This window comes from Nicotiana sylvestris, chromosome 8, assembly GCF_000393655.2.
Source record: "Nicotiana sylvestris chromosome 8, ASM39365v2, whole genome shotgun sequence".
NCBI lineage: Eukaryota > Viridiplantae > Streptophyta > Magnoliopsida > Solanales > Solanaceae > Nicotiana > Nicotiana sylvestris.
The window spans coordinates 140061397-140086001 of record NC_091064.1 but is presented as its reverse complement, the minus strand read 5'-3'; the positions used below and the strand labels follow the sequence as shown (position 1 = coordinate 140086001).

General features: G+C 35.9%; 1 protein-coding gene and 1 pseudogene across 3 annotated transcripts; both read right to left on the bottom strand.

Annotated features, from left to right (window-relative positions):
• Positions 1–1106: 1106 nt before the first annotated feature.
• LOC104227190 (beta-1,3-galactosyltransferase 7-like) lies at positions 1107–15785 on the bottom strand. Of its 3 annotated transcripts, none has more exons than XM_070155408.1 (12): positions 15625–15785; positions 15192–15300; positions 15041–15087; positions 14598–14809; positions 14445–14508; positions 12802–12874; positions 12601–12721; positions 12390–12477; positions 12155–12280; positions 11701–11810; positions 11437–11610; positions 1107–1167 (listed from the first exon to the last, which is right to left on the bottom strand). In XM_070155408.1, exons 1-11 carry the CDS (start codon positions 15714–15716, stop codon positions 11462–11464), a joined length of 1191 nt encoding a protein of 396 aa, XP_070011509.1. In that variant the 5' UTR covers positions 15717–15785; the 3' UTR covers positions 1107–1167; positions 11437–11461. The 3 variants fall into 3 exon arrangements, with proteins under 3 accessions (XP_070011509.1, XP_070011510.1, XP_009777689.1); XM_070155409.1 differs by lacking the exon at positions 1107–1167 and adding an exon at positions 1248–1264; XM_009779387.2 differs by lacking the exon at positions 1107–1167 and having other exon boundaries at positions 11280–11610.
• Positions 15786–16263: 478 nt separating this feature from the next.
• On the bottom strand, positions 16264–16498 carry LOC104227189 (small ribosomal subunit protein eS30z/eS30y/eS30x-like; annotated as a pseudogene).
• Positions 16499–24605: the final 8107 nt, after the last annotated feature.

The window sequence follows — 24605 nt, the reverse complement described above, 5'->3', positions numbered from 1 at the left end:
ATCACATATGGACCCAAACTTAGTTCAGATCTGAGGCATCTGTCCATTTGAGCTGCATATTGTAAACAAAGTCTAGATTGAAAACAGTAACACTGAGACTATATGGGGACATGTTGTTTCCAGATTTTGAGTCGGATGAATTTTTGGGGGAGCACAAGTTATTAAACATTTGTCTTACACTATTTGTTCCAATGTTTGGTCACCACCAAATTAGTTTGAAGGATTTAAATTTTAAATGTAGTTTTTACTACCCCATTGTAGTATAGTAGAGGACTATCAAAATTTGATATTCCAGTCTTCTTTTAACGAAGCAAATGAGGTCTTTGCTTTGGACCAATCTTTAAAATAAATCACTCATTCACTTGTCCGTTTGTAATTAGAGAAATTGTTACCAAGCCTTTATTAGTGAATTCATTGCTCGAATTATGTATATGTACAAAATAAACTAACGTATGCATATATTAGATCATTGACTCTAAATTCAAAATTCGTCTTTGTCCCATATTTGTTTATTTTGCTCTTCTCCCTATGTTAGTTTCTCTTCATTCATTTTTACTTCTGAGGAGGTTGGTAGTCAGGTTCAGTTAGCAACTTCATATTTCATACAAATATAGGTTTCACATATAATTCATAATGGAGGTGCTTTCTCTGCAGATGGAGGTGCTTTTCTAATTATCTCTTTTCTATGATATGGAGATTTTTCCAGCTATTTCCTGTTGGATCACATTCAATACTTACAGTATACACTTATTTACAGTTAATCTACAACTTATTTATAACTTTCACACATTATTTCTACCCAGTTAAATACAACTACGATAACATACAACTTAAGTACAAATTTTATACAAAATTTATACAATAAGTCTTTTGTATATTTTGTATCTAATTTATGCATAGCAAAAATAAATTTCATACAACTAATTATATATTATACAACTTATCTACAGTTTTCATACATTATTTCTACCCAGTTATATACAACTACAATATCAACAACTTAAAAATAATTTTTATACAATATTGTTCAACTTTCATACAATATTTAAATAATATATATATATATATATATATATATATATATATATATATATATATATATACAATTTTACTACAACTTTTGCAGTGTAATGTGTCATGTCTTCTTCTTCTTGTTCGAGTTTCAATCTGAAATTCAGCCAAAATCAAGTTTAATCTTCACCAAAACACCCTCAAAATTGAGATATAAACTCCAAACCATATTCCCAATTGTTTGCAACAACACCTAATCCAAACAAATAATGGTTTTTGAAAACCCAAATTCGAATTCAAAGCTTCAAAGCATTTTAATGGCTGACAATGGTGGAATTGCTGCTATCTTTTCCTTTGCTTTACATTACTGAAATTAAGAATTGAGAGATAGAGAGATACGTAGAGAGAATTCTCAATTCTTTGCAACAACACTTAATTCAAACAAATAATGTTTTTTTGAAAACACAAATTCGAATTCAAAGCTTCAAAAGCTTTTTAATGGTTGTCAACACTGGAATTGCTGCTCTCTTGTGCAAGTTACGTGGGGGAGGGGGTGGGATGTGGAGAGAGAAACGTGGGGGGAGTGAAAGATAAGTTAGAGCGATTTTAGGACACTAATTATAATCATTAATTCCCTTAAAATGTACATAAATGGTAATTGGGTATATAAAATGTAATTATAGTAAAACTTGAGTAGGGATGATAATATAGTTTCATATAGTGTATAGGAATGTAAAAATCTCTAAAAAATAATGAGTTAACTTGGGCTCAGCCCAAATTGGCCCATGAGCTAAAATATTTTTAGCCCAACCCATTAATCTCTGGGCGGGTTGGATGCGTTTGGGCTTAAATTGCCACCCCTACATACAACTTAGCTGAAAATATGAAAAGCTTGTGGAGATGAGGGAAAATATCTTCGGCAATTATAACCAAGAGTTGGACCAAAAACAAAGCTTATCACAATATACAGTGCAATTAGAAATCTAGTATCTAACATCCAATTGTGATGACCTAAAATGTCATCTTTAAATTAAATAATCATCTCGGTGTTTTAAGAACTTGAAAAGAGCTATCAATATTTTCTCAACTTGCGTGCGCAGTCCGTATAATTTTCTGGAAGGTTTTTGTATGAAAAATTGATTAAATTATGAATTAGAGCTTTAAAACTTAACTGAGTTGACTTCGGTCAATATTTTGAGCAAACGAACCCGGATCTAAGATTTGACGGTCCTAGGAGGTCCGTAGGAAAATATGGGACTTGGGCGTATGCCCGGAATCGAATTCTGAGGTCTCAGGCCCGAGAAATGAATTTTTGAGTAAAATTGTTTTCTGAAAATATTTAAGGAAAATGGAAATGAAATTTGATTATAAAGTGATGGTATCGGGCTCGTATTTTGGTTCCGGTGTCCGGTACAGGTCTTATATATGGTTTAAGCACTTTCTGTAAAGTTTGGTTGAAAACGGGCGTCGTTTGACGTGTTTCGGACTCAAAATGGAAAATTTGATGTTTTATGAAATTTGCAAGAATTCTTGGATTTTAAAGCTTAATTCGTGGTATATGATGTTAGTTTGGCGATTTGATCGCACGGTTAAGTTTGTAGGATATTGTTGAGTTAGTGCATGTATTTGGTTAGGAGCACCGAGGGCTCGGGAGTATTTCGGAGGTATCTCGGAGTGATTTCGGACTTGGGAAAATAGCAGAAAATTTGCAGAAATAGTACCCCGTGAACAGTACCAATAAAAAGTACCCAGTGTACAGTACCCCGTGAACAGTAAAAACGCATGAATAGTGCCCCCGAAAATTCTGGGCAGTTAAAGGACGAACAACACGTTTTTTTCATTTTTTTGAGTTTCAAACTCGGATTTTGGGCGATTTTGAGGTGTTCTTCACGATTTCAACTCAAGTAAGTGTCTTATACCCGAAAGTGTTTATATTACATAAATCCATGGTTATTTTCATCGTTTAATTCGGATTTAAATGGAAGAAATCAAGATTTTTGCAAAATCTTCCAAAAATGAAAATTTTAGATTTGGAGGTCGAGTTGTTATCGGAATTTGATAAAATTTGTATGGTGAACTCGTGGTTGAATGGGTTATCGGATTTTGTAAGTTTCGTCGGAATTAGGGACGTGGGGCCCACGAGCGATTTTGAGTTAAATTTCGGATTTTGTTGAAAAATTAGTATTTTCATATGGAATTAATTCGTACGATTTATATTGAGTATATTGAATTATTATGACCAGATTTGAAGCTTCGAACGAATTCGCGAGGCAAAGGCTTGTTGGAATTTTGAATTGGTTGCAAAGCGAGGTAAGTGTTTGGTCTAACCTTAGCTTGAGGGATTAGGAGTTGTGTCTTAATTGCTACATGTTAATTGTAGAGTACGACGTATAGGCATGGTGACGAGTAATCTATACGTTGGTGTCAAGCATGTCCGTGAGTCTTGTATTATAATTGTTATGACTCCGTTGTGGTTTATTGCGCTTCATATGTTATTATCACCATTGTTCCCTTGCCAGGATGTTTGTTTGATATTATTGTTGCCTTGCCAGGATGTTTGTTTTGATAGTATTGTTCCCTTGCCGGGATGTTGTTGAAATATTATTGTTCCCTTGCCGGAAAGTTGTTATATTGCTCTTGTTCCCTTGCCGGGATTCCTTGTGATTATTGTTGGCTTGTAACTGGGAGCGGGTGGTACGCCTACCACAAGATATATAATGAAATGGGAGCGGGTGGTACGCCTACCACAAGATATATAATGAAATGGGAGCGGGTGGTACGCCTACCACAAGATATAATGAAATGGGAGCGGGTGGTATGCCTACCACAAGATATAATGAAATGGGAGCGGGTGGTACGCCTACCACAAGACATAATAAAATGGGAGCGGGTGGTACGCCTCCCACGAGATACATGAAATGGGAGCGGGTGGCACGCCTGCCACGAGATACATGAAATGGGATCGGGTTGCACTCTGCAACAAGATGTGAAAAGAAAGTGAAATATGCTTTTGTTTCCCTTATTCTTGTTAGTGATTGGATTTTGATTCCTTTATAATTCTCTTGATATTCTATTTTTACTTTTTTTTATATATGTTCAATACTCCAAATTTCAACAATTGTTACATTTTTTTTAACTCAATTGATTTCTCAACTAAATTTTCCTTAAAACGTTTGAGGTTGTACTTTACAAAAAAAAAGGAATTTCTACTATGTTTTGATTTATTGATTTCTCGTATTAAAGGTGAAGGATTCATTCGATATTGTACTTTAATTGAAAAGGGTATCTTCTTTATCAAATGATTTCTAAAAATAACTTCATATTTTCTTGTTGATTTCCTAATTGGGTTGGAAGTTGTACTCTACTTTATGTTAAGTGAATGAGGCGTCACAAGGTGACATTTACTCGAAAGAATTATATTCGAAAGATGCTTATTTGAAAGATATTTTATTTAAAGGAAATATATTCGATATATATTCATTGAAAAGCATATTATCTTGGAGATTATTACTTGAAGGATTTATAGGCGAAAGATTTATATTTGAAGGACTTGATGAATTGATTGCACTTGTATCTATTATTTGTTGAGAAACATTTATGGTGTTCTTGTGGCCTGCTATTTACATCACTGGTTGGTCATTGTTGCCATCATTGTTATCTGCTTCCTATTATTTTTGTACGCTATATTGCACAGGTTTATTTGGTAGTCTGGTCCTAGCCTCGTCACTACTTCGTCGAGGTTAGGCTAGGCATTTACCAACACATGGGGTCGGTTGTGCTGATACTACACTCTGCACTCTTTTGTGCAGATCCCAGTGTTGTAGACTTCGGACCGCAGTGAGATTGTTGTTTTCTTGTTCATCAGGCGATCCAAGGTAGTCCTACAGGCGTCCGCAGGCCTTGGCGCGTCTCTTTCTATCTACTATTCCTGTTTCTTTCATGTATTTCCAGAGACAGTATTGTATTTATTTCTTTCAGACCTTTATTTGTAGTACTCCTAGACAGTTTGTGAAGTTGTGACACCAGTCTTGGGTAGATTTGTTATGGTTTGGTATTAGCAGTATTATTAAATCTCTACAATGCAGTTTTCCGCTTATTCAATTCTGTTGTTATCTAATTGTTGGCTTTTAACCGTTATCAGATTAAAAATGGAAATAAGGTAGATAGTTCAGTTGGTTGGCTTGCGTAGCTTTCACTAGTATGAGCCATCACGACTCTCGAGGGTGGGAAATTCGGGTCGTGACAAGTTGGTATCAGAGCTCTAGGTTACATAGGTCTCACAATTCACAGACAAACTTAGTAGAGTCTGAGGGATCGGTACGGAGACGTCTGTATTTATCCCCTAGAGGCTACAGAGTTAGGAAAAGTTTCACTCTCATTCTTCTTTGTCGTGCAATTTTGTTCTCTTATTGCTAAATTGAAACCTCTACTCTTGTCCTTTCACAAATGGCGAGGTCACATGCCGCTTTTTCAGCCAAACAATATCACAGACCGGTGATAGATCAATTACGTCTTCGGAGACTTTGCGGAGGCTGGATAGGTCTCACCAAGCTCTTCGCTACCACTTTCAGCGGTGCATCTTTTGAGGACCCGCGGGATTTTCTTGACCGCTGCTATGAAGTATTGCAGAACGTGAAGATAGTCGAAAGCGATGGGGTTGATTTTGCTGTGTTGGAGATGACAAGTAGAGGTAGTGGAAAGATAATGTATTTACTAGACCAGTTGTGGTTCCGACGGAAGATGTAGACGTATCAAAAGATCACCTAATGAATCATGTTGGGGTTCAACGTACCTTGATGTCTGGTTGATTTATTTGAGTTGTGAAGGTCAAATATTGTGGATTATCGGATGTTGTGACATATGGCTTTGTGCCAAGTGAGGGGAGTCCACTATCTACGATCAAATTGCAGGGTCGTGTGTTATACCGATTTTGGCCTGAGATGTATTTATGTGGTATTGAAAGGTTTTCCAAAACTTGTATATGATCAAGAGCTGAGATTTGAATGGGATGATGATAAGACTTGAGATATTCCCGCGTCCTTAATAATTCTACATTTCAGTATCAACGGGGTCATGAAAACATATTCAGTATACTCGTAGTGCTTAAGTTAATCACAACACTCGCGTGGGGCAGTCATTTTTTAATGTACCAGTGGCATGAAATTTCTTGCAATGGTTATTTAAGTTATCCGGTACAGACCTAGTATGAGCAGCCGAACTGCGGATGGGTTGTTATGAAAATGGAGATACTAGGAACATCTTGAAAAATTATCCTAGACTTGGGAGAGACATATTTCGTCAAAGCACTCAGGCTACGTGCCCCATTACAGTTACTACTCTACTTACATGACCAACCATAGGTAGGGGTCAGGATATTAGAGGTGGAGGTGAGACTCCTAGAGGCGGAGACCCAGTCCGTTGATATGTTTTCTATAGTATGGCTGAGGTTGCTACACCAGACGGTATCGTTATAAGTACAGTCTCGAATTATTATAAACTCAAAATTTCCTTAACTTGATTCGGTTTTGAGTATCGAGGAAAGTTCTCCTATTGTGCTCCACTTATGAGTGAGCTTCATAATTCTTAAACCTACATATGTGAATACTTCTGCTGGGAGATTATATGGAGATAGCCATGTCTATCATTATGTGTTGGTCATTAAAAATAGTTGTGAGGCTAAAAGTGACTTTTGTGAATTAATTCGATGAGTTTGATTTAATTTCTAAATAATTGATTTCCATTGTAAATTATATGCCCTACCGGTAAGAGGGATCATTGTATGTTGTGATTTTGTTTAACCGAAATTATTTGAAAGAAGGAAGAAAGGAAATGGAAAATTTTAGTTGGCACAATGTGCAAAATACTTGTGATTCAGAGTTGAGGATGAGATCCTCACATTTTTATATGATATGAAATATTTAAATCGGGCTACAAGCTGCGGTGGATGTTATATAAGGACGAGGTCCTGGTGGTGAAAATTTTATGTGTTTAAATTCTCCTTTTATGAAATTAAAATTTGTGCTGTAGCACTTGTAGGGAGTCATGCCTATTAGGCTTATTTGAAAATTCTTGTATGAATATTTCTGTGCATAATTTGCCAAAATTGTATTGTAACTATTGAGTTTTAGCCTACAAGGTGAGAGCCCAGGTGGTGTTAAATTGTGATTCGTTACTTCGGGTAAGTAATTATAAGATCCTCATGCCTTGTTGTTAGTAATCTGAAGGTTTGAAACAAAATTTTGTTAACATGAGGTTAATTGGCGATGTTGTAATCTATTATGAGCAACCATTAAGACCAGAGATGTGGTTATGGTCATACATATGGTACGTTTTATGTCAAGATATCATTGTGATAATGTCGTGCTTGTAATGCGGAGATTAGTGTTATTGATATATACTTTGTGTTGCATTGTTGGGTTGTGCATGTTGTTAGGAGTTGTTTTGGTGTTACTCCGACAGGTGGATAGGCCCAATTACAGGGGAGACTCTGCTGAAATTTCTGAAAAATTTGGGAGTTAGAAAAATTTGGGATATTGAGATGTGCAAAGAAAGAGATAAGTTACATTATGTGTTTGAAGACGGACTCTACTTCTCATTTAAGGACGAATGACCCTAAGTGGGGGAGAATGTAATACCCCGTATTTGATGGGTGCGTAGGCACGAGTTGCTATAGTCAGTCGGGACTAATGTCGTGTGTTGACGTAAAGATTGGACCTTTCTAAAAATGATTGGAGTGTAAGAAATTTGGTCTTGAAGTTTACGAATATGGATAAAGGAAATGATCTCAATTGAAATGGTATTGTCGGACTTATGTCGAATGCGATAATGTGGGATCAACCGCGAATAATTGTGTAAAAGTAAAATCATCAATTTGGTAACTTGAGAATAATTCTTAATACGTTCGAGGACGAACGTTTGTTTTAGAGGTGGAGAATGTGATGACCCAAAATGTCATCTTTAAATTAAATAATCATCTCGGTGTTTAAGAACTTGAAAAGAGCTATCAATAATTTCTCAACTTGCGTGCACAGTCCGTATAATTTTCTGGAAGGTTTTTGTATGAAAAATGGATTAAATTATGAATTAGAGCTTTAAAACTCAACTGAGTTGACTTCGGTCAATATTTTGAGAAAACGAACCCGGATCCAAGATTTGACGGTCCCAGGAGGTCCGTAGGAAAATATGGGACTTGGGCGTATGCCCGGAATCGAATTCCGAGGTCTTAGGCCCGAGAAATGAATTTTTGAGTAAAATTGTTTTCTGAAAATATTTAAGGAAAATGGAAATGAAATTTGATTAGAAAGTGATGGTATCGGACCCGTATTTTGGTTCCGGTGTCCGGTACATGTCTTATATATGGTTTAAGCACTTTCTGTAAAGTTTGGTTGAAAACGGACGTCGTTTGACGTGTTTCGGACTCAAAATGAAAAATTTGATGTTTTATGAAATTTGAAAGAATTCTTGGATTTTAAAGCTTAATTCGTGGTATATGATGTTAGTTTGGCGATTTGATCGCATGGTTAAGTTTGTAGGATGTTGTTGAGTTAGTGCATGTGTTTGGTTAGGAGCCCCGAGGGCTCGGGAGTGTTTCGGAGGTATCTCAGAGTGATTTCGGACTTGGAAAAATAGCAGAAATAGTACCCCGTGAACAGTACCAATGAACAGTACCCAGTGTACAGTACCCCGTGAACAGTATCCCGTGAACAGTAAAAATGCATGAATAGTGCCCCCGAAAATTCTGGGTAGTTAAAGGACGAACAACACGTTTTATTTTTTATTTTTTTGAGTTTCAAACTCAGATTTTGGGCGATTTTGAGGTGTTCTTCACGATTTCAACTCAAGTAAGTGTCTTATACTCGAAAGTGTTTATATTACATAAATCCATGGTTATTTTCATCGTTTAATTCGGATTTAAATGGAAGAAATCAAGATTTTTGCAAAATCTTCCAAAAATGAAAATTTTAGATTTGGTGGTCGAGTTGTTATCGGAATTTGATAAAATTTGTATGGGTGAACTCGTGGTTGAATGGGTTATCGGATTTTGTAAGTTTCGTCGGAATTCGGGACGTGGGCCCCACAAGCGATTTTGAGTTAAATTTCGGATTTTGTTAGAAAATTAGTATTTTCATATGGAATTAATTAGTACGATTTATATTCAGTATATTGAATTATTATGACCAGATTTGAAGCTTCGAACGAATTCGCGAGGCAAAGGCTTGTTGGAATTTTGAATTGGTTGTAAAGCGAGGTAAGTGTTTGGTCTAACCTTAGCTTGAGGGATTAGGAGTTGTGTCTTAATTGCTACATGTTAGTTGTAGAGTACGACGTATAGGCATGGTGACGAGTATCTATACGTTGGTGTCAAGCATGTCTGTGAGTCTTGTATTATAATTGTTATGACTCCGTTGTGGTTTATTGCGCTTCATATGTTATTATCACCATTGTTCCCTTGCCAGGATGTTTGTTTGATGTTATTGTTGCCTTGCCAGGATGTTTGTTTGATATTATTGTTGCCTTGCCAGGATGTTTGTTTTGATAGTATTGTTCCCTTGCCGAGATGTTGTTGAAATATTATTGTTCCCTTGCCGGAAAGTTATTATATTGCTCTTGTTCCCTTGCCGAGATTCCTTGTGATTATTGTTGGCTTGTAACTGGGAGCGGGTGGTACGTCTACCACAAGATATATAATGAAATGGGAGCGGGTGGTACGCCTATCACAAGATATAATGAAATGGGAGCGGGTGGCACGCCTACCACAAGATATAATGAAATGGGAGCGGGTGGTACGCCTACCACAAGACATAATGAAATGGGAGCGAGTGGTACGCCTACCACGAGATACATGAAATGGGAGCGGGTGGCACGCCTGCCACGAGATACATGAAATGGGATCGGGTTGCACGCCTGCAACAAGATGTGAAAAGAAAGTGAAATATGTTTTTGTTTCCCTTATTCTTGTTAGTGATTGGATTTTGATTCCTTTATAATTCTCTTGATATTCTATTTTTACTTTTTTTTTATTTTTATATATGTTCAATACTCCAAATTTCAACAATTGTTACATTTTTTTTAACTCAATTGATTTCTCAACTAAATTTTCCTTAAACCGTTTGAGGTTGTACTTTACAAAAAAAAAGGAATTTCTACTATGTTTTGATTTATTGATTTCTCGTATTAAAGGTGAAGGATTCATTCGATATTATACTTTAATTGAAAAGGGTATCTTCTTTATCAAATGATTTCTAAAAATAACTTCATATTTTCTTGTTGATTTCCTAATTGGGTTGGAAGTTGTACTCTACTTTATGTTAAGTGAATGAGGCGTCACAAGGTGACATTTACTCGAAAGAATTATATTCGAAAGATGCTTATTTGAAAGATATTTTATTTAAAGGAAATATATTCGATATATATTCATTGAAAAGCATATTATCTTGGAGATTATTACTTGAAGGATTTATAGGCGAAAGATTTATATTTGAAGGACTTGATGAATTGATTGCACTTGTATCTATTATTTGTTGAGAAACATTTATGGTGTTCTTCTGGCCTGCTATTTACATCACTGGTTGGTCATTGTTGTCATCATTGTTATCTGCTTCCTATTATTTTTGTACGTTATATTGCACAGGTTTATTTGGTAGTCTGGTCCTTGTCTCGTCACTAATTCGCCGAGATTAGGCTAGGCACTTACCAGCACATAGGGTCGGTTGTGCTGATAATACACTCTGCACTCTTTTGTGCAGATCCCAGTGTTGTAGACTTCGGACCGCAGTGAGATTGTTGTTTTCTTGTTCATCAGGCGATCCAAGGTAGTCCTGCAGGCGTCCGCAGGCCTTGGCGCGTCTCCTTCTATCTACTATTCCTGTTTCTTTCATGTATTTCCAGAGACAGTATTGTATTTATTTCTTTCAGACCTTTATTTGTAGTACTCCTAGACAGTCTGTGAAGTTGTGACACCAGTCTTGGGTAGATTTGTTATGGTTTGGTATTAGCAGTATTATTAAATCTCTACAATGCAGTCTTCCGCTTATTCAATTTTGTTGTTATCTAATTGTTGGCTCTTAACCGTTATCGGATTAAAAATGGAAATAAGGTAGATAGTTCAGTTGGTTGGCTTGCGTAGCTTTCACTAGTAGGCGCCATCACGACTCCCGAGGGTGGGAAATTCGGGTCGTGACACCAATCCACTCTCATCTGTGGAAAGAATTATACTAAGTGAAGACTAAAGTCTTCCTCCTATTTATGGTCTCCTTATCAACAGCCTCTAGCAAGCAACATGTATATTCTTTTCATGTCATATAAACAGCTCCACCAAGATCTGCACTATTAGTTGTCTTTTGTAGCTTGGGCTTGGTCTTTCCAAATTATCCACAAGTTACCCCTCTTAAATTTGAGAGGATAGATATCATAGTTGAAGAATACCTTCGGATAATGAGATTAGTGATGTCTATATGAGAGCCCCCCATAGAGTAGCAGGACTTTCGCTGCATTTTGCATGTACGTGCTTGATTCTTTCAACTGATTTGCAAATTCCACTGCAGCTCCAATCAAATGATGCCACACAAACATTACCTGCTTGTGCTTTCCATTCACATTCTGCAACAGCAGAAGAAAACAAAAGCCTTAGGTACCGATTCCAAGATACGTATGAAAAGGAGATAAATGAGAGATTTAGAAACTGCTAACCAGGAGGAGTTCCACAGCACATGTTACGATCATCAATGTGCTCAACTTCTAGACCGATCAACCATGCCCCGAGTGACACATCTTCATTTGCATATTTATGCAGAATAGGTCTGAAATCACCACCAGTATTTATTATTCGATGGACAAGCATTGATGTCCATTCATGATTAGTGGGATTAGACTAGAGAACTGAAAGTGTAAAACAAGAGCAATCCCCAATATATACAGATATATTAAGTTGTTAGTGAGCAAGAAGTAACGTCCGTTTTCCCCTATTTCAAGTGACTGTGTCCTCGTTATCATTTGCATAAACTTTTCCAATCGCATAAGAATATTATAACCAGCATACAGCACATTCTACAAGATCCTAGCTTTACATGTTCAAAGTAGAATGCTATTGCATGAACACATTAGGTCAGACTTTAAGGGAGGATATATGAACGGAAAATCTTACTTGTTGTTGGCAATGTAGGTTGCCAGTTCTTTCGAGATGGCATATATCTGTCCAGTTGCATGTCGGAAGTACTTATTTCCCGTCTCTCCAAATTTCCAGAACTCAGGTTCATGGTACTTAACACTCCTATCAGGAAAAAATTGCACAGATTAGTTCTAGTAAATAAAATCCTGAAATTTTAAACTTCTAAAATTTTAGTGACATCAGCTGCCAGAATAGTTTCAAAAGAAGTTACTTTTTATAAAGAACTGGCCCTGATTTCATGCATCCTATATACACCCTGGGTTTTAACCTGTGCTTGGCAAGAGTTGCAGCTAGTGTACCTACAATACCATGGCGATCAACTTTTAATTTCTAGATCACTGAAAAAATCATCTACTTTCAATTGCCCTGAACGATAAGGTACATAAATAGAGAAGATACGTATAAAGACAGAGCAGAAGAACCTAAATTGACGTGAACATCATCATCAACCTTTACATAGTACTCAGCATCCCATTTTGCAGCTCCAACCGAGAAGAAAGCTTTCGTCTTTGCAGATAATTCATGATAACCTTCTATGTGATCCTATAAAATATAAGTATAAGATGAAACTGCAAAGACAAAACAATCACATGGATGCAAGTCAGAACACAATTTGTACTTACAAGTCGAAGAATGTCCTTGTGCTGAGCATCTTCACTATCAATGGCTCGATCTAAAATGCTATTTGATGTTGCACTGTGATAAGGAGTATAAGAACTTTGAGGCCAGACGCACGAGATGCACATGTGACACACAAAGATCCTTACAAGTGGATCCTTACGAGTATAAAAGTTACTATTATTATTATTATACAAATGAACTTACACTTTTTCTTTTAAGTTTGCTTTATACTTTACACACATGGTTTAACAATATATGTGACTTTTAAAAGTATTTATCTATCGACAAAAGATGCACGTGTGATGCACGTGTGACGCACGGGATGCACGTGTTGCGCACACCAGATCTAATTTTATTAAATTTACTTGAGACCTCTTATTACGGGCTTTAGCCAACCAATTTTACTGTGTCGCCCCTGCTTACGAGAACAAATAAATTGGAATGATGGGGTGTGTGTGTGTGTGTATATTTATAAATATATATATATGCACTCCTCATTTTTGAGCTCTCAAAGTTATTCTGTTTCAAACCAATATATATGCGTGTGCTCAAACTAAGAATTCCATTCCTAGCTCTTAAGTTAATTCAATAATATTTTAATTCTATTACCAAAACATCTAATGTCTGATAATTAAACAAATTGGAAGGAAAAAATAACAGAAAAACTAAAAGATGTCTAATAACCTATGTTATCAAAACATCTAATGTCTAATAACTAAACAAAGCGGAATGACATTTTTGAGTCTATGAAAAAATGACGACAAAAGGAGCCGATTAGAGAAATGGACTCTTGAAGCTCCTCATTTTTGTTTTAATTCAAGGAAAAAACTAAAGTGCCGACTCTCTAACAGTGAGGTGTCAGTCATAGATGATCTTCTGTTCTATGTTGAGAAAATACTACTGCATCCTCTGAAGTTATCAACCACAAAGTATGTTGGAAATATTTTTTTCTCAGAAACCCAAGTATTAATTATGCCATGACCATAAGGGTTAACTTCCCTATTTGTGATCAGCTCATAGGCAGATTCACATATACAAGTGTGGGTGCTGAAACACCCATTGTTTACCAATGAGTCTATGTATTTGTAAGGTTATCTTATGCTAATTAATATGAATTGTTCAATGAGCACTGATAAATAACCAAAAATGCATGATTTTTAGTATGTTTTTATATCATTTTGTATGTGAATTGTGGGAGATCACATGCTTATAAATGTGAAATATACTCATTACGCATTTATTGTGTGTAGGAACGAGTTTGGATGGAAGTTGACAAAAATCGTAATGAAAAAAAACTGTGTTAATCTCCAGTCACATGCAGTTATCTGTGCCTTTTGTTACATCTTTCCAAGCCAACTTTAGTGGAGAATTAACTCTTAACAAGCTTCTAAAAGATACCTTCCTAATGAAATTTCCCAATAAAACAACGAGCCATACATTTTACAGATGGAACACTATAAAAGCTAATCTTATCATTCAAATCTTAAGTGAAAAAAAGGATATTTAAAACAAAGAAAAGAAAATGGGAACATATTATCACTTGTTTTGGCAAGAAAGAACACGAGACTCCAGCAGAAACTCTTTGATGAATAAGCATCTAGTATATGTTTGGCATACAGAAGACGTGGAGCAATGTAGATCATACCTGTGGCCGATCATGAAGCGCACAATGATCCCCTTTTCTTGCTCTAATCTAAGTAGCTTTTCACCTATTCAAACACATGGAACGTTGTCAAATTAAGGAGGAGGAAAGTAAAGACACAAATTCAAAGTAAACCAATAACCTCATAATTAGCACCTTGAGGCATCCAGGTTTCTCTAATAGAATCACGCCTCCTTCTACTACTGAAGGCAGTGTTTATTCCAATAACCATAAATGCCTTCTTTCTAGTCCCACTTCTTTCAGTATTTGTGCTCGTGGAAGGAACTGCTTCAGTTTTCCGCGGAGTTAGAAGAGTCTTAGTTGAAGGCAGCTCACTTTGAATCTTAGCAATTGACTTATCCAACGATCTGAAAGAGCTCCAATTAAGAATAGGATCATCAAGATCAGAACTATGTAAAACATCATAGCTACTTTTCCCTTTTTCTTAAAGTTATTTTCTGCATAAGCTTTTTTGAACCAGTGACATTTTCTAATAAGCATATTTCTTCAGTCTGCTGTTTGACATATTTAGTCCAGTTTGATTGTTAAGTAGAAAAAAAGTTCAAGGTGATTAATCACATGAAAACTGTAATGCTTACTGGATAGCTACTTGGGCTTTGTTAAACTCTCCAATCATGTCCTCCTTCTGCAGATAAATATTCATCCATACTTAAGAAAACTGCAATAATAATGATAAAAATAGTTTTTTTTTTCCTTTTTTTTTCTTCGTTGGGGAGGGGGATGTTGGACCTGGTTATCTTTGGAATCACAATCGTCAGAAATAAAAGCCAAGTCTCTTTCTTGTTTATGGCGCCTTCCAAACATGATCATCCCATCTGATTCTGGAGGAGTCCAAACTCTAATTATGCAACATCAATCACCACAAACAAAATAGTCAAGAATTCGATAAAGAAAAAAATTAAATTTTTACAACCAAAACCAAACAGCTACGAATTCTTGAAAATCCACAAAGGCCAATTATGCATCAAAATGAATGAAGAGATCACTCAAAATTTAACCAGAAAATTTGAAGAAGAAATAGATGAAAAACGACAAGACTAACATAGTATACTCAACCAAACAGCTAATTTTTTTAATCCCATCAAAATTTCTGATTCAGGGGGGATCTTTTTGCATGTAAATGGATGAAAACAATCACCCAGAAAACCAGAAAAGGAGTTACCTATTAGAGAAAAGCATGCCAAGAGCAAAGCTAAAAATGCAAAGAATAGCAATCCATTTAGGTGAGACTTTGCCTCTGTTTCGGTTCTTCATGATTTTACTTTCCGAGGCAGGAGAAGGACAGCGCGGGGTTTTCTTGTCAGAGTTTTTGTATTGTTTCCTTTTCGGCGTATTGGTTATTGGCCACTTAAATTTGGGCTTTTAAAAAAAATAGAGAAACTTTTGAATTTTTCAATTTGAACACTTAAACTTGATAAAATGAATATTAATAAATACTTTTGACCGTTGATTATGCCTATGTGGAAGCACTATAGGTGACATAGCTAAACTGTGTGCAAATCACACTGCCATAACACGTGAATAGTATTGTTTTAACTTAAAAATTAGAATTACAATAAAATATAAATAAAAATAAAAAAGAAAAAAGAAAAAAAAGACTTTTCCTCTACGTTGGCCATTGGATGTGATTCTAACTCATGTATTCATAAAATTGTCTGTATTCATCTCTTAAAGAGCAGCAGTAATTCTTCCAGCAACTTGGTCAAGATCACGTTGACCATTGAATTCTTGCTTATCCCATTTCATTAACTACGGAAACCAATTGTATAAACAAATTGCAAATACAACCATTGAACTTCAACAATTTTCTTTACCTAAAAATAAAGTCATTTCTTCATTTACTTCTCGGATGAGTCCGGGCCCCTCTTTTTCCTGAAATCAACAATTGTTGTGACAAATCTGCGGTTGTATTGCATCCTCTTGTGAGCACGGCCGCGAGGCTTCTTCTTCTTGTCCTGTTTGGCAACTTTTGGAGTTTGCAAGCAAGTGATCCGTGAACTTTTCCCATGGTGATATCTGAGTCGCCGTTCACTGGAGAAGTTAGGAGCGTCTGGAGCTGCTCGTACAGATTAATATTGGGTATGTTTCAGGAGTTTTTTTTCTTCTTTTTTTCTTTTTTGTATTTAAAAATGGGACGCACAAATAACACATGGCAAGTAATAAATAGCTTAGCTTGATGTGTTGTACATGTCAGCGCAATTGATATACACGCTCTTGTGGATGTGTTTATTAGTACTCATTTTGTAAAGTTTGAGTATTCAAATAGGAAAATTCAAAATTCGTGCATCGGCTTTCAAAAGCCCTACAAGTTTAAGTGGCTAGAAAGCCATTACACCTTCTTTTCCCATATGTACTTATTGAAATTAACGATTTTCCTTATGAAAAGTCAAATATTAATATTGGTTAATCGGTTGTTTCACATATTTGTTAAAAATAATAAATGAGGAAACAATGCCAAATGGTGGAATCTTTTTGATTATTTAGAATTAGATAATGCCAGCATGCAAAGAAAAAAAAGAAGAAGTAGGCCGCATGAATTCTTTTTTAACTTTGAAATAATTGTAAGATAAGCCAGAGGATTTTTCATCCAATTATTAAGCACGTCTCTTTTTGTTTGGAAATTTTAAGTTTTTAAATAAGTTCATCTTAGATTTAAAATGTCTATTAATATATTATATGCACATACAATATGCCTACTAGCTTAAAAATGATACAATATTATGTGTAATAGTAATTACGTAAGTTAGTAGATAATAATTTGTGAATATTTTTCCGTACGGGAAATTTAAGGTCATACTTAGTGATTCTTTTCATGATAACTCTTTTTATTATTAGTATGGGATTAAATTTTCATTCGACTATTGTATAGGTTAAATATATATAAATGATACTATTAGAGCCGTCAAAATGGGTTTGACCCATGAGGCTTGCCCAACCCAGCCCGCTACTTTGGTAGGGCTGGGTTGGGATTATTTTAGCCCATTTAAAACTGAGGCTTATAGGCACGACCCAAGTCAGCTCACTGGCCCTTGAGGCTTGACCGAAACTGGGTCTGAGCTGGCCCGTGGGTCAAAAATTAATTAAATTCATATTTAAATATTTAAAAAAAGTAAAAAAATAAAAAAAAATATTAACTATAATCCACATTTTCCAACCTTAGAATTCTTATTTATCCTTCCATATCAACTACTAGAATTTATATTTTTGATATGCATGTAGTATGACAAGATTTGTTTTTCTTTTGCTTAATTAACAACGAACTAGGAAAGTTTTAAGTGGCCAATAGTAATTTCTTTCAAAAGAAATATTACTTTAAGTGGCCAATGATCAGTTTGGTTACTTTAATATATTATTAATTATTAAATTGCTCTTCAGTATAGAAAAAGGTCAAGTTTTAATACCCAAAGAAAATGAAAAAATACTAGCAAATTTCATGAATTTTAAAAATTTCATGGACTATAATGATGAAATCAACAAATAATGTTAAACCTAAATTAAAAAACGTTAACATATAAATTTATCGAAGAAATTTCTAAATCTAAGGAAAGTGAAAGAAAAGTACTAAAAAAATATTCATGTAACGTTAAAAAAAGAGGAGCTAGAGATATAGATAATTTGCATTTCAATCACGAGATTCCTTATCAAATATCAAGATTCTTGTACACTCTAAATAAACAGAAGTCGTTCATATGGTTAAGAGATTATGTCATGAAAAAATATCTAAAAGATTTGAAGAAATATTTTTTTCTAAAAAAGTTGAAGGGCCGGTCCGCCCTAGCCCGCGGCCCTTTTAGGTTGGACTGGGCTGGCCATTTTAAGGCCCATATAGATGGAGGGCCAGCCCGCTCTAGCCCACCAAATTTGAAAGCCCATGAGGCTTGGGCTGGGTTGGACTAGGCTAGCCCGTTTTGACAGCTCTAGATACTATGATTGTAACTAGGAGTGGCAAACGGGCGGGTCGGGTCGGATATAGTTCGAGTCGAAAACGGGTAATGAAAAAATGGATCAATTATCCGACCCGACCCATATTTAATACGGATAAAAAACGGGTTAACCGGCGGATAATATAAGTTACCCATATTATCCATGACTTCTTATATATGATCACTTTTGGGAGAATTCTTAGTATCCCTAACTTGAGTAACCCCCAATTTGAGGCTTTACAAATGTAAAAGTTAGACTCATTGGTTATCCATTGGTTACTCATTGATTATCCATTTTTTTAATGGATAATATGGTTCTTATCCATATTTGATCCGTTTTTAAAAAGTTTATTATTCAACCCAATTTTTAGTGGATAATATGGGTGGTTAACTATTTTCTTTTAACCATTTTACCACCCCTAATTGTAACATAAAAGGAAAACGTTGATGAAGATTCGTTTATATTTAACACAACCAACAATTAGCAGTCACATAAATTGACACGTAGTCGTTACGCCTAAATCCGAAATCCCGAACTATACGGTGTGCTTAAATTATCATTTTACATTATGAGAAATCACAAGGAGGGGACGGCTATGAGAAGTTTGGTTCGTTCTTGTCATTATTGGTTATTTAGATCCGCCTTTGGATAGCCGTAAACGACGGGTTAGTCGTCTGTCTCGGTGGGAACAAAAGAACGAAGTAAACGACGACTCAAGAAATTGCTCCTATTCTCTCTTCATACATTGGGGAAAATGCCGTGTCATTTCGGTTTGGCTTGGCCAAGTCAATTCTCTGTGCTGGCAAGATATTTGAATCCAAGTTTGAAAAATAATTTTGTACAAGTTGAGTTGTTTGGGACATAAACTTCACTTGAAAAAAATTTATGGAAGTTGAATACTATATTTGTGAGTAGAAGTACACTAATATTTTAATAATTCACTTGCAGCTTTTAAGTAGATAAGTTTAATATTTGCAAAATTTTATGGTTAAACTGAAATAATGAAATTTTGTATTAGCAAATGTTGAAATAATAGGGTCAAAATCAAATCGGAGAAATTCGACATGCGGAGACAATTGTCATGAGTAACGTGCGAATCGAATTGTGCTATCTGGCAGAGGTCGAGCAGTACGGCCGAGGTCGAGCAGTTATCATCAACAAAGTCGAGGTCGAGCAGTGATCATCAACAAGGCCGAGGTCGAGCATTGATCATCAACAAGGCTGAGGTCGAGCAGTGATCAACAACAAGGCCGAGGCCGAGCAGTACAGATAGAAGTAACAGTTAGTTTTGCTTTGGAATCTTCAAAGGGAATATTCTACTGAACATTCTCTCTAATTGTACTGTTTAGTGCTCCTTGGGGTATCTCATATAAAGAGTATAAGAGACAGGGGAAAAAAAGGGGACTAGAAGAGAGAACATCTAAAAAAGCAAACCCTCTCTCTCTCTAGAAAAAATACAAATACATCTCTCTAAAGAGATTAGATTATCTATTATCCCACACTCCTCATCAGGTCCGAAAATAGCCCTAAGATTGTTGTATTTGTCTATCATTCATCTTTATCAAATGAAAGAGGATCTGCCTCACTCAAGATTGGGTGAATCTTCTCCTTTATTTATATTTTATTGTCATTTAATGTTATTTAATGCTGGTCTTTTTCATATTATTAGATTCGGCCATAACTACTGCCAAGATTTGTACTCAACTACATTTTTCTATTCATGTTATTCATCTCAAATCTGGAATTAATTATCCTTAACTAGGATTTACCCTCTATCTTCTTATTTAATTAATTTAACAAAAGGTCTCATACTTTTTGGTCAAACAATTTGGCGCCTTCTGTGGGGATTTTCTAGTTAAAATTTTAGTTTTCTCTAGATCTCTAAAAATCAATTCTTACCCACTTTCTCTTTCTATATATACATATCCCATATATATATGTATGATGAACATGAAAGTTTGGGGATCTGCTGCAAGGGATACACTTTCCTCTTATTACCTCAAATTTTGTTGATATAAGATGAGAGTATACACTCTTGAATGTAGCTATTAGAAAAGAGATTGTTATTTTTCTACACCATCAGTTTTGGTATTTGTTGTACTACAAGCATGAACATGAATCATCTGACTGTTGAAACTGAAGATACTTTTGCTAGCTTGCTTGAATTTGCAGCCAATAACGATATAGAGGCATTTAAAAGTTGGATGGAGCGTGATATATACGATATTCATGAGATTGGGCCGTGATTGCATGTCTAAAGCTAGCACTCGAGTACGGAGCAAAACGAGTCATCCAACGGTGCTACTCTCAGCTCGTTGTCAATCAAGTTACATGGACTTTCCAAATCAAGGAACAAAGATGTAAAAATACCAAGCCAAGATTTGCAAGCTGTTACCCGAGTTCGATGAATGCCAGCTCGACCAAATCTCTCAAGCATAGAATATTGAAGCAGACGGCCTTGCCAAACTGGTAGCAGCCACTAAAAGCATAACCGGAGAAGGGAACATGGTCAATCCCCTCCACTCATCGACCGATCAAATCGAGGTAACAAACAATTTCATTTGGTTTTAACTGATTATTTTTCTAAATGGGATAGAAGCAGGAACATTCTCCCAAATATGCGAATAGAGAACGATCGTCGTCATAAAAAAAATATATGGTGTGTTTCTTCGGCCTCTCTAAAAAGATCAATTGCGATAACAGACCCCAACTCATCAAGAAAGAGGTCGCCGAATTCTCCGAAAAGTAGCATATCACAAGAATACTCTCCACGCCGTACCACCCAGCAGGCAATGGACAAGCGAAATTCTCGAATAAATCGATACTAAACATCATAAAGAAAAGAATTCGAAGACGCCAAGAGACCATATAGACTGAGACTGGGTTGCCAGGGCAGAAAACATGTAAATCTCTTCGATATATGTAGGCAAAGCATGAGTGAATAAAGCTCACCCACATTTTCACCAAAGCGATGCTGCATCAATTAAAGAAGTTATATTTGACCTCGCTCGAATTAACGTTCGACCTCGCTCGAATCAACGTTCGCCCTTACTCGAATCAATGTTCGACCTTACTCGAATCAACGTTCGACCTCGCTCGAATTAACTCATATTCGACCTCGCTCGAATTCACATTCGACCTCGCTCGAATTAACCAACATTCGACCTCGCTCGAATTTATATTCGACCTAGCTCGAATTAACCAACATTCGACTTCGCTCGAATTAGCTAACACTCGATCACGTTTGAATTAACACCTACCAATGATTCCTTTAAAACCATCAATCGAGGAAAACGCTCAAGAAAAATAAATATAGAATCAAAAATAAGCAGCAAAAATAGCATTCCAAATCAAAAGAGGTATCTGAAAAGGCATTCTACAAGGGCCAAATCGCTCGTCCAGATCTGAGGACGCGGACGACCTCCTCCGGTGCCGCCATCCTTGCCAAAACTGCCATCCTGGGCTCGTTGGCCTTCTCTAACTCTACTGTCTTCTTGATCAACTCATCACTCGAGTCATTGGCCCCGGTCGAAATCTGCTCAAATTCAGCCCACAGGGATACCACTTGGACCTGAAGATCAGCACTCTCAGCTGTGATCCTCACTATTCGACTTCCCCATCCGAAATTCTCGAACTACGATTAATGAAGTCCGCTCACCGAGCTCGACCAAAAGACGACCTCGATAAGTGGAGGGACTAACTATATGAGTCAAAATCAAATTGGAGAAATTCGATATGTGGTGACAATTATCATGAGTAACCTGCGAATCGAATTGTGCTATCTGGCTGAGGTCGAGCAGTGATCATCAACAAGGCCGAGGTCGAGCAGTGATTAACAACAAGGCCAAGGTTGAGCAGTACAGATAAAAGTAATAGCTAGTTTTGCTTTGGAATCTTCAAAGGGAATATTCTACTGAATATTCTCTTTAATTGTACCGTTTAGGGATCCTTGGGATATCCCATATAAAGAGTATGAGAGACAAGGGAAAAAGGGGGGACTAGAACAGAGAACATCTAAAAAAGCAGACTCTCTCTCTCTCTATAGAAAAAATGCAAACACATCTCTCTAAAGAGATTAGATTATTTGTTATCCCACACTCTCCATCAGGTCCGAAAATGCCCTAAGATTCTTGTATTTGTCTATCATTTATCTTTATCAAATGAAAGAGGATTGTGAGCACGTGATTTTTGCCCAAATAATAGTATTTCTACAAAAGTCACAAACAAATTTTGCTTTTGAGTATTTATTATTTTAGGAATTTATAATAATTATTTGGTACTTGTTTGCATTTAGTTACATTTTGGTACATATTTAATATTTTTAAAAAAATCATGGGAATTACCCTAAAATGTTCAATTTTCATGCATGCCATTTTTAGGCTGATATTTACATTTGTAAGTTTAAGTTGTTAATTAATTGCATTAATAAACAAAAATCCAAAAATGGCCATCTTTCACATCTTTAGCTTTTAATCCCAAAATAGCAGTTTCCTTGTATTGATTTTAAGTTAATTACTTATGTTTAGCTTTAAAAATATAACTTTACAAATCAAATTTTAGTCTAGGATTTTTAATTAATTTTGGTAGTTTTAAAATAAAATAAAAATTAAAATAAATAAAAAAGGGGGGATACCTTGAATAAAACCCGAATTTGGGCCAAGCTAATGTTTTGAAGCCCAAATATTTCACCCATATCACCCTAACCATGCCCCAACCCAACCCAACCGGACCAGCCCTTGAACCCACCCCATTTCCCTCTTTAAATCCTAGCCCTTCATCCCAACACATCCAACGGCCTAGGTTTTATTTTCCCCATATATAATCCCCTTTATAACACAAAATAAACCCTAAACCTAATCTAAACAACTCCTCCCAGCGGTGCTGCTTTCATCTGCGCCTGGTTCGCTCAAAAATCACCCAACTCATCTGAGTTTTCAGACGAGTTCTTCCCCAAACTCATCTCACATAGGCCCCTCCTATCCAACGTGGCATAACCATTCTCTGACAGAATATTTTCAGCATTACGCCATTCTCACACGCTTTTGATTTCCTGGGACAAATCTCGGTTAAATGGGAGCGGTTGGATGTGAGAAATCACATCCATGCCTTCCATTTGTGTGGGTTTTGTTCTATGTGAGATTGGGGTTCGTTTCTTGCGGATTTGAGCATAATATTTGGGGATTTCTTGGAGAAAAGGGCAGAAACTTTGAGAGTTGAGTATATATAGTGGGTTTTTCAGAGATTTTGGGGGAGAAGAAAAAATTTCGGAGATTTGTTCTGAGAGAACTTTTTAGAATTTTTTATCCGAAAGAAAAGGGTATTTGTTTTTTTTTATGATATTCTAGGTCATCCTTTGTATTTAGTTTATTGCAGTTTATTCTTTGATTTTCAGAAATAGAAAAACAAGAAAAAAAATTATTGCATGTATTTGGCTTCTTGATTTGATTTTCCAACGATGGAATTTGATTAAGGATGGTCTGAGTTCGTCGGACTTGAATATCGTTTTTCCGTTTCGAGTTTTGCACTATTTCGTGTTTCTTGTCGCAGTCTCTTCTCTTTATTTCCAGCAACACTAGGAAATAAGGATTTGGTTGTAAACAACACTTCTCATTACTGTTGTTAAATGAAGGATTACTTAACAGGTGGATTTCCTTTTCCTCTCTCTTTATCTTTCTTGAACAGAGCCTCAAATGAACCATTTAAGGAAAGGTGGAATTTTTAGTTGAATGGTTTCAGTGATTGATTGACTTTTAAATTTTGGCTTATCTAAAACTTATGTATTCTCATTTGTTTGTTTAGTTCTCAATCCATTAGTATCAGTGTGTATTCCGCTTTCGAATAGTTCCGAGCCTAAAATGAGTTGTTCAATGAAATGATATAGTTCATTGTTTGTTCACTATCCAAAATGAGACTCGTGTCCATGCTTGCTATTGTTTGGATCCATGAATCGATGGTCAAAAATCTTATTGAAGAATCACTTTACTCATTGTTAGAGTTTAGAACCTTTAAGATACATAAATAGTTTGCTGAAATAGCTTTTTGTTAACAGAGCTAAGTCAGACAGTGAACTTCCAAGAATTACTCTTTGAACTTCATTTTCTTGAGTAGATTAAGTCTAGGTCTCTCTTTCGTCTTTTACACTTATTTTATTTCCCTATGATTCATATATTTTAGACCCTGGTTGCTTAAGCCTGACTTCTTCACTTCTCATGAATGTTT

Excerpts from the sequence above, each read along its gene's own strand:
- LOC104227190 (XM_070155408.1), bottom strand. The coding sequence starts at position 15,716 with ATGAAGAACCGAAACAGAGGCAAAGTCTCACCTAAATGGATTGCTATT. Across the intron at positions 14,509-14,597 it reads AGAAACCTGGATGCCTCAAG|GTGAAAAGCTACTTAGATTA; the intron begins GTGCTAATTATG and ends GTGTTTGAATAG. Across the intron at positions 12,875-14,444 it reads CGCTTCATGATCGGCCACAG|TGCAACATCAAATAGCATTT; the intron begins GTATGATCTACA and ends TCCTTATCACAG.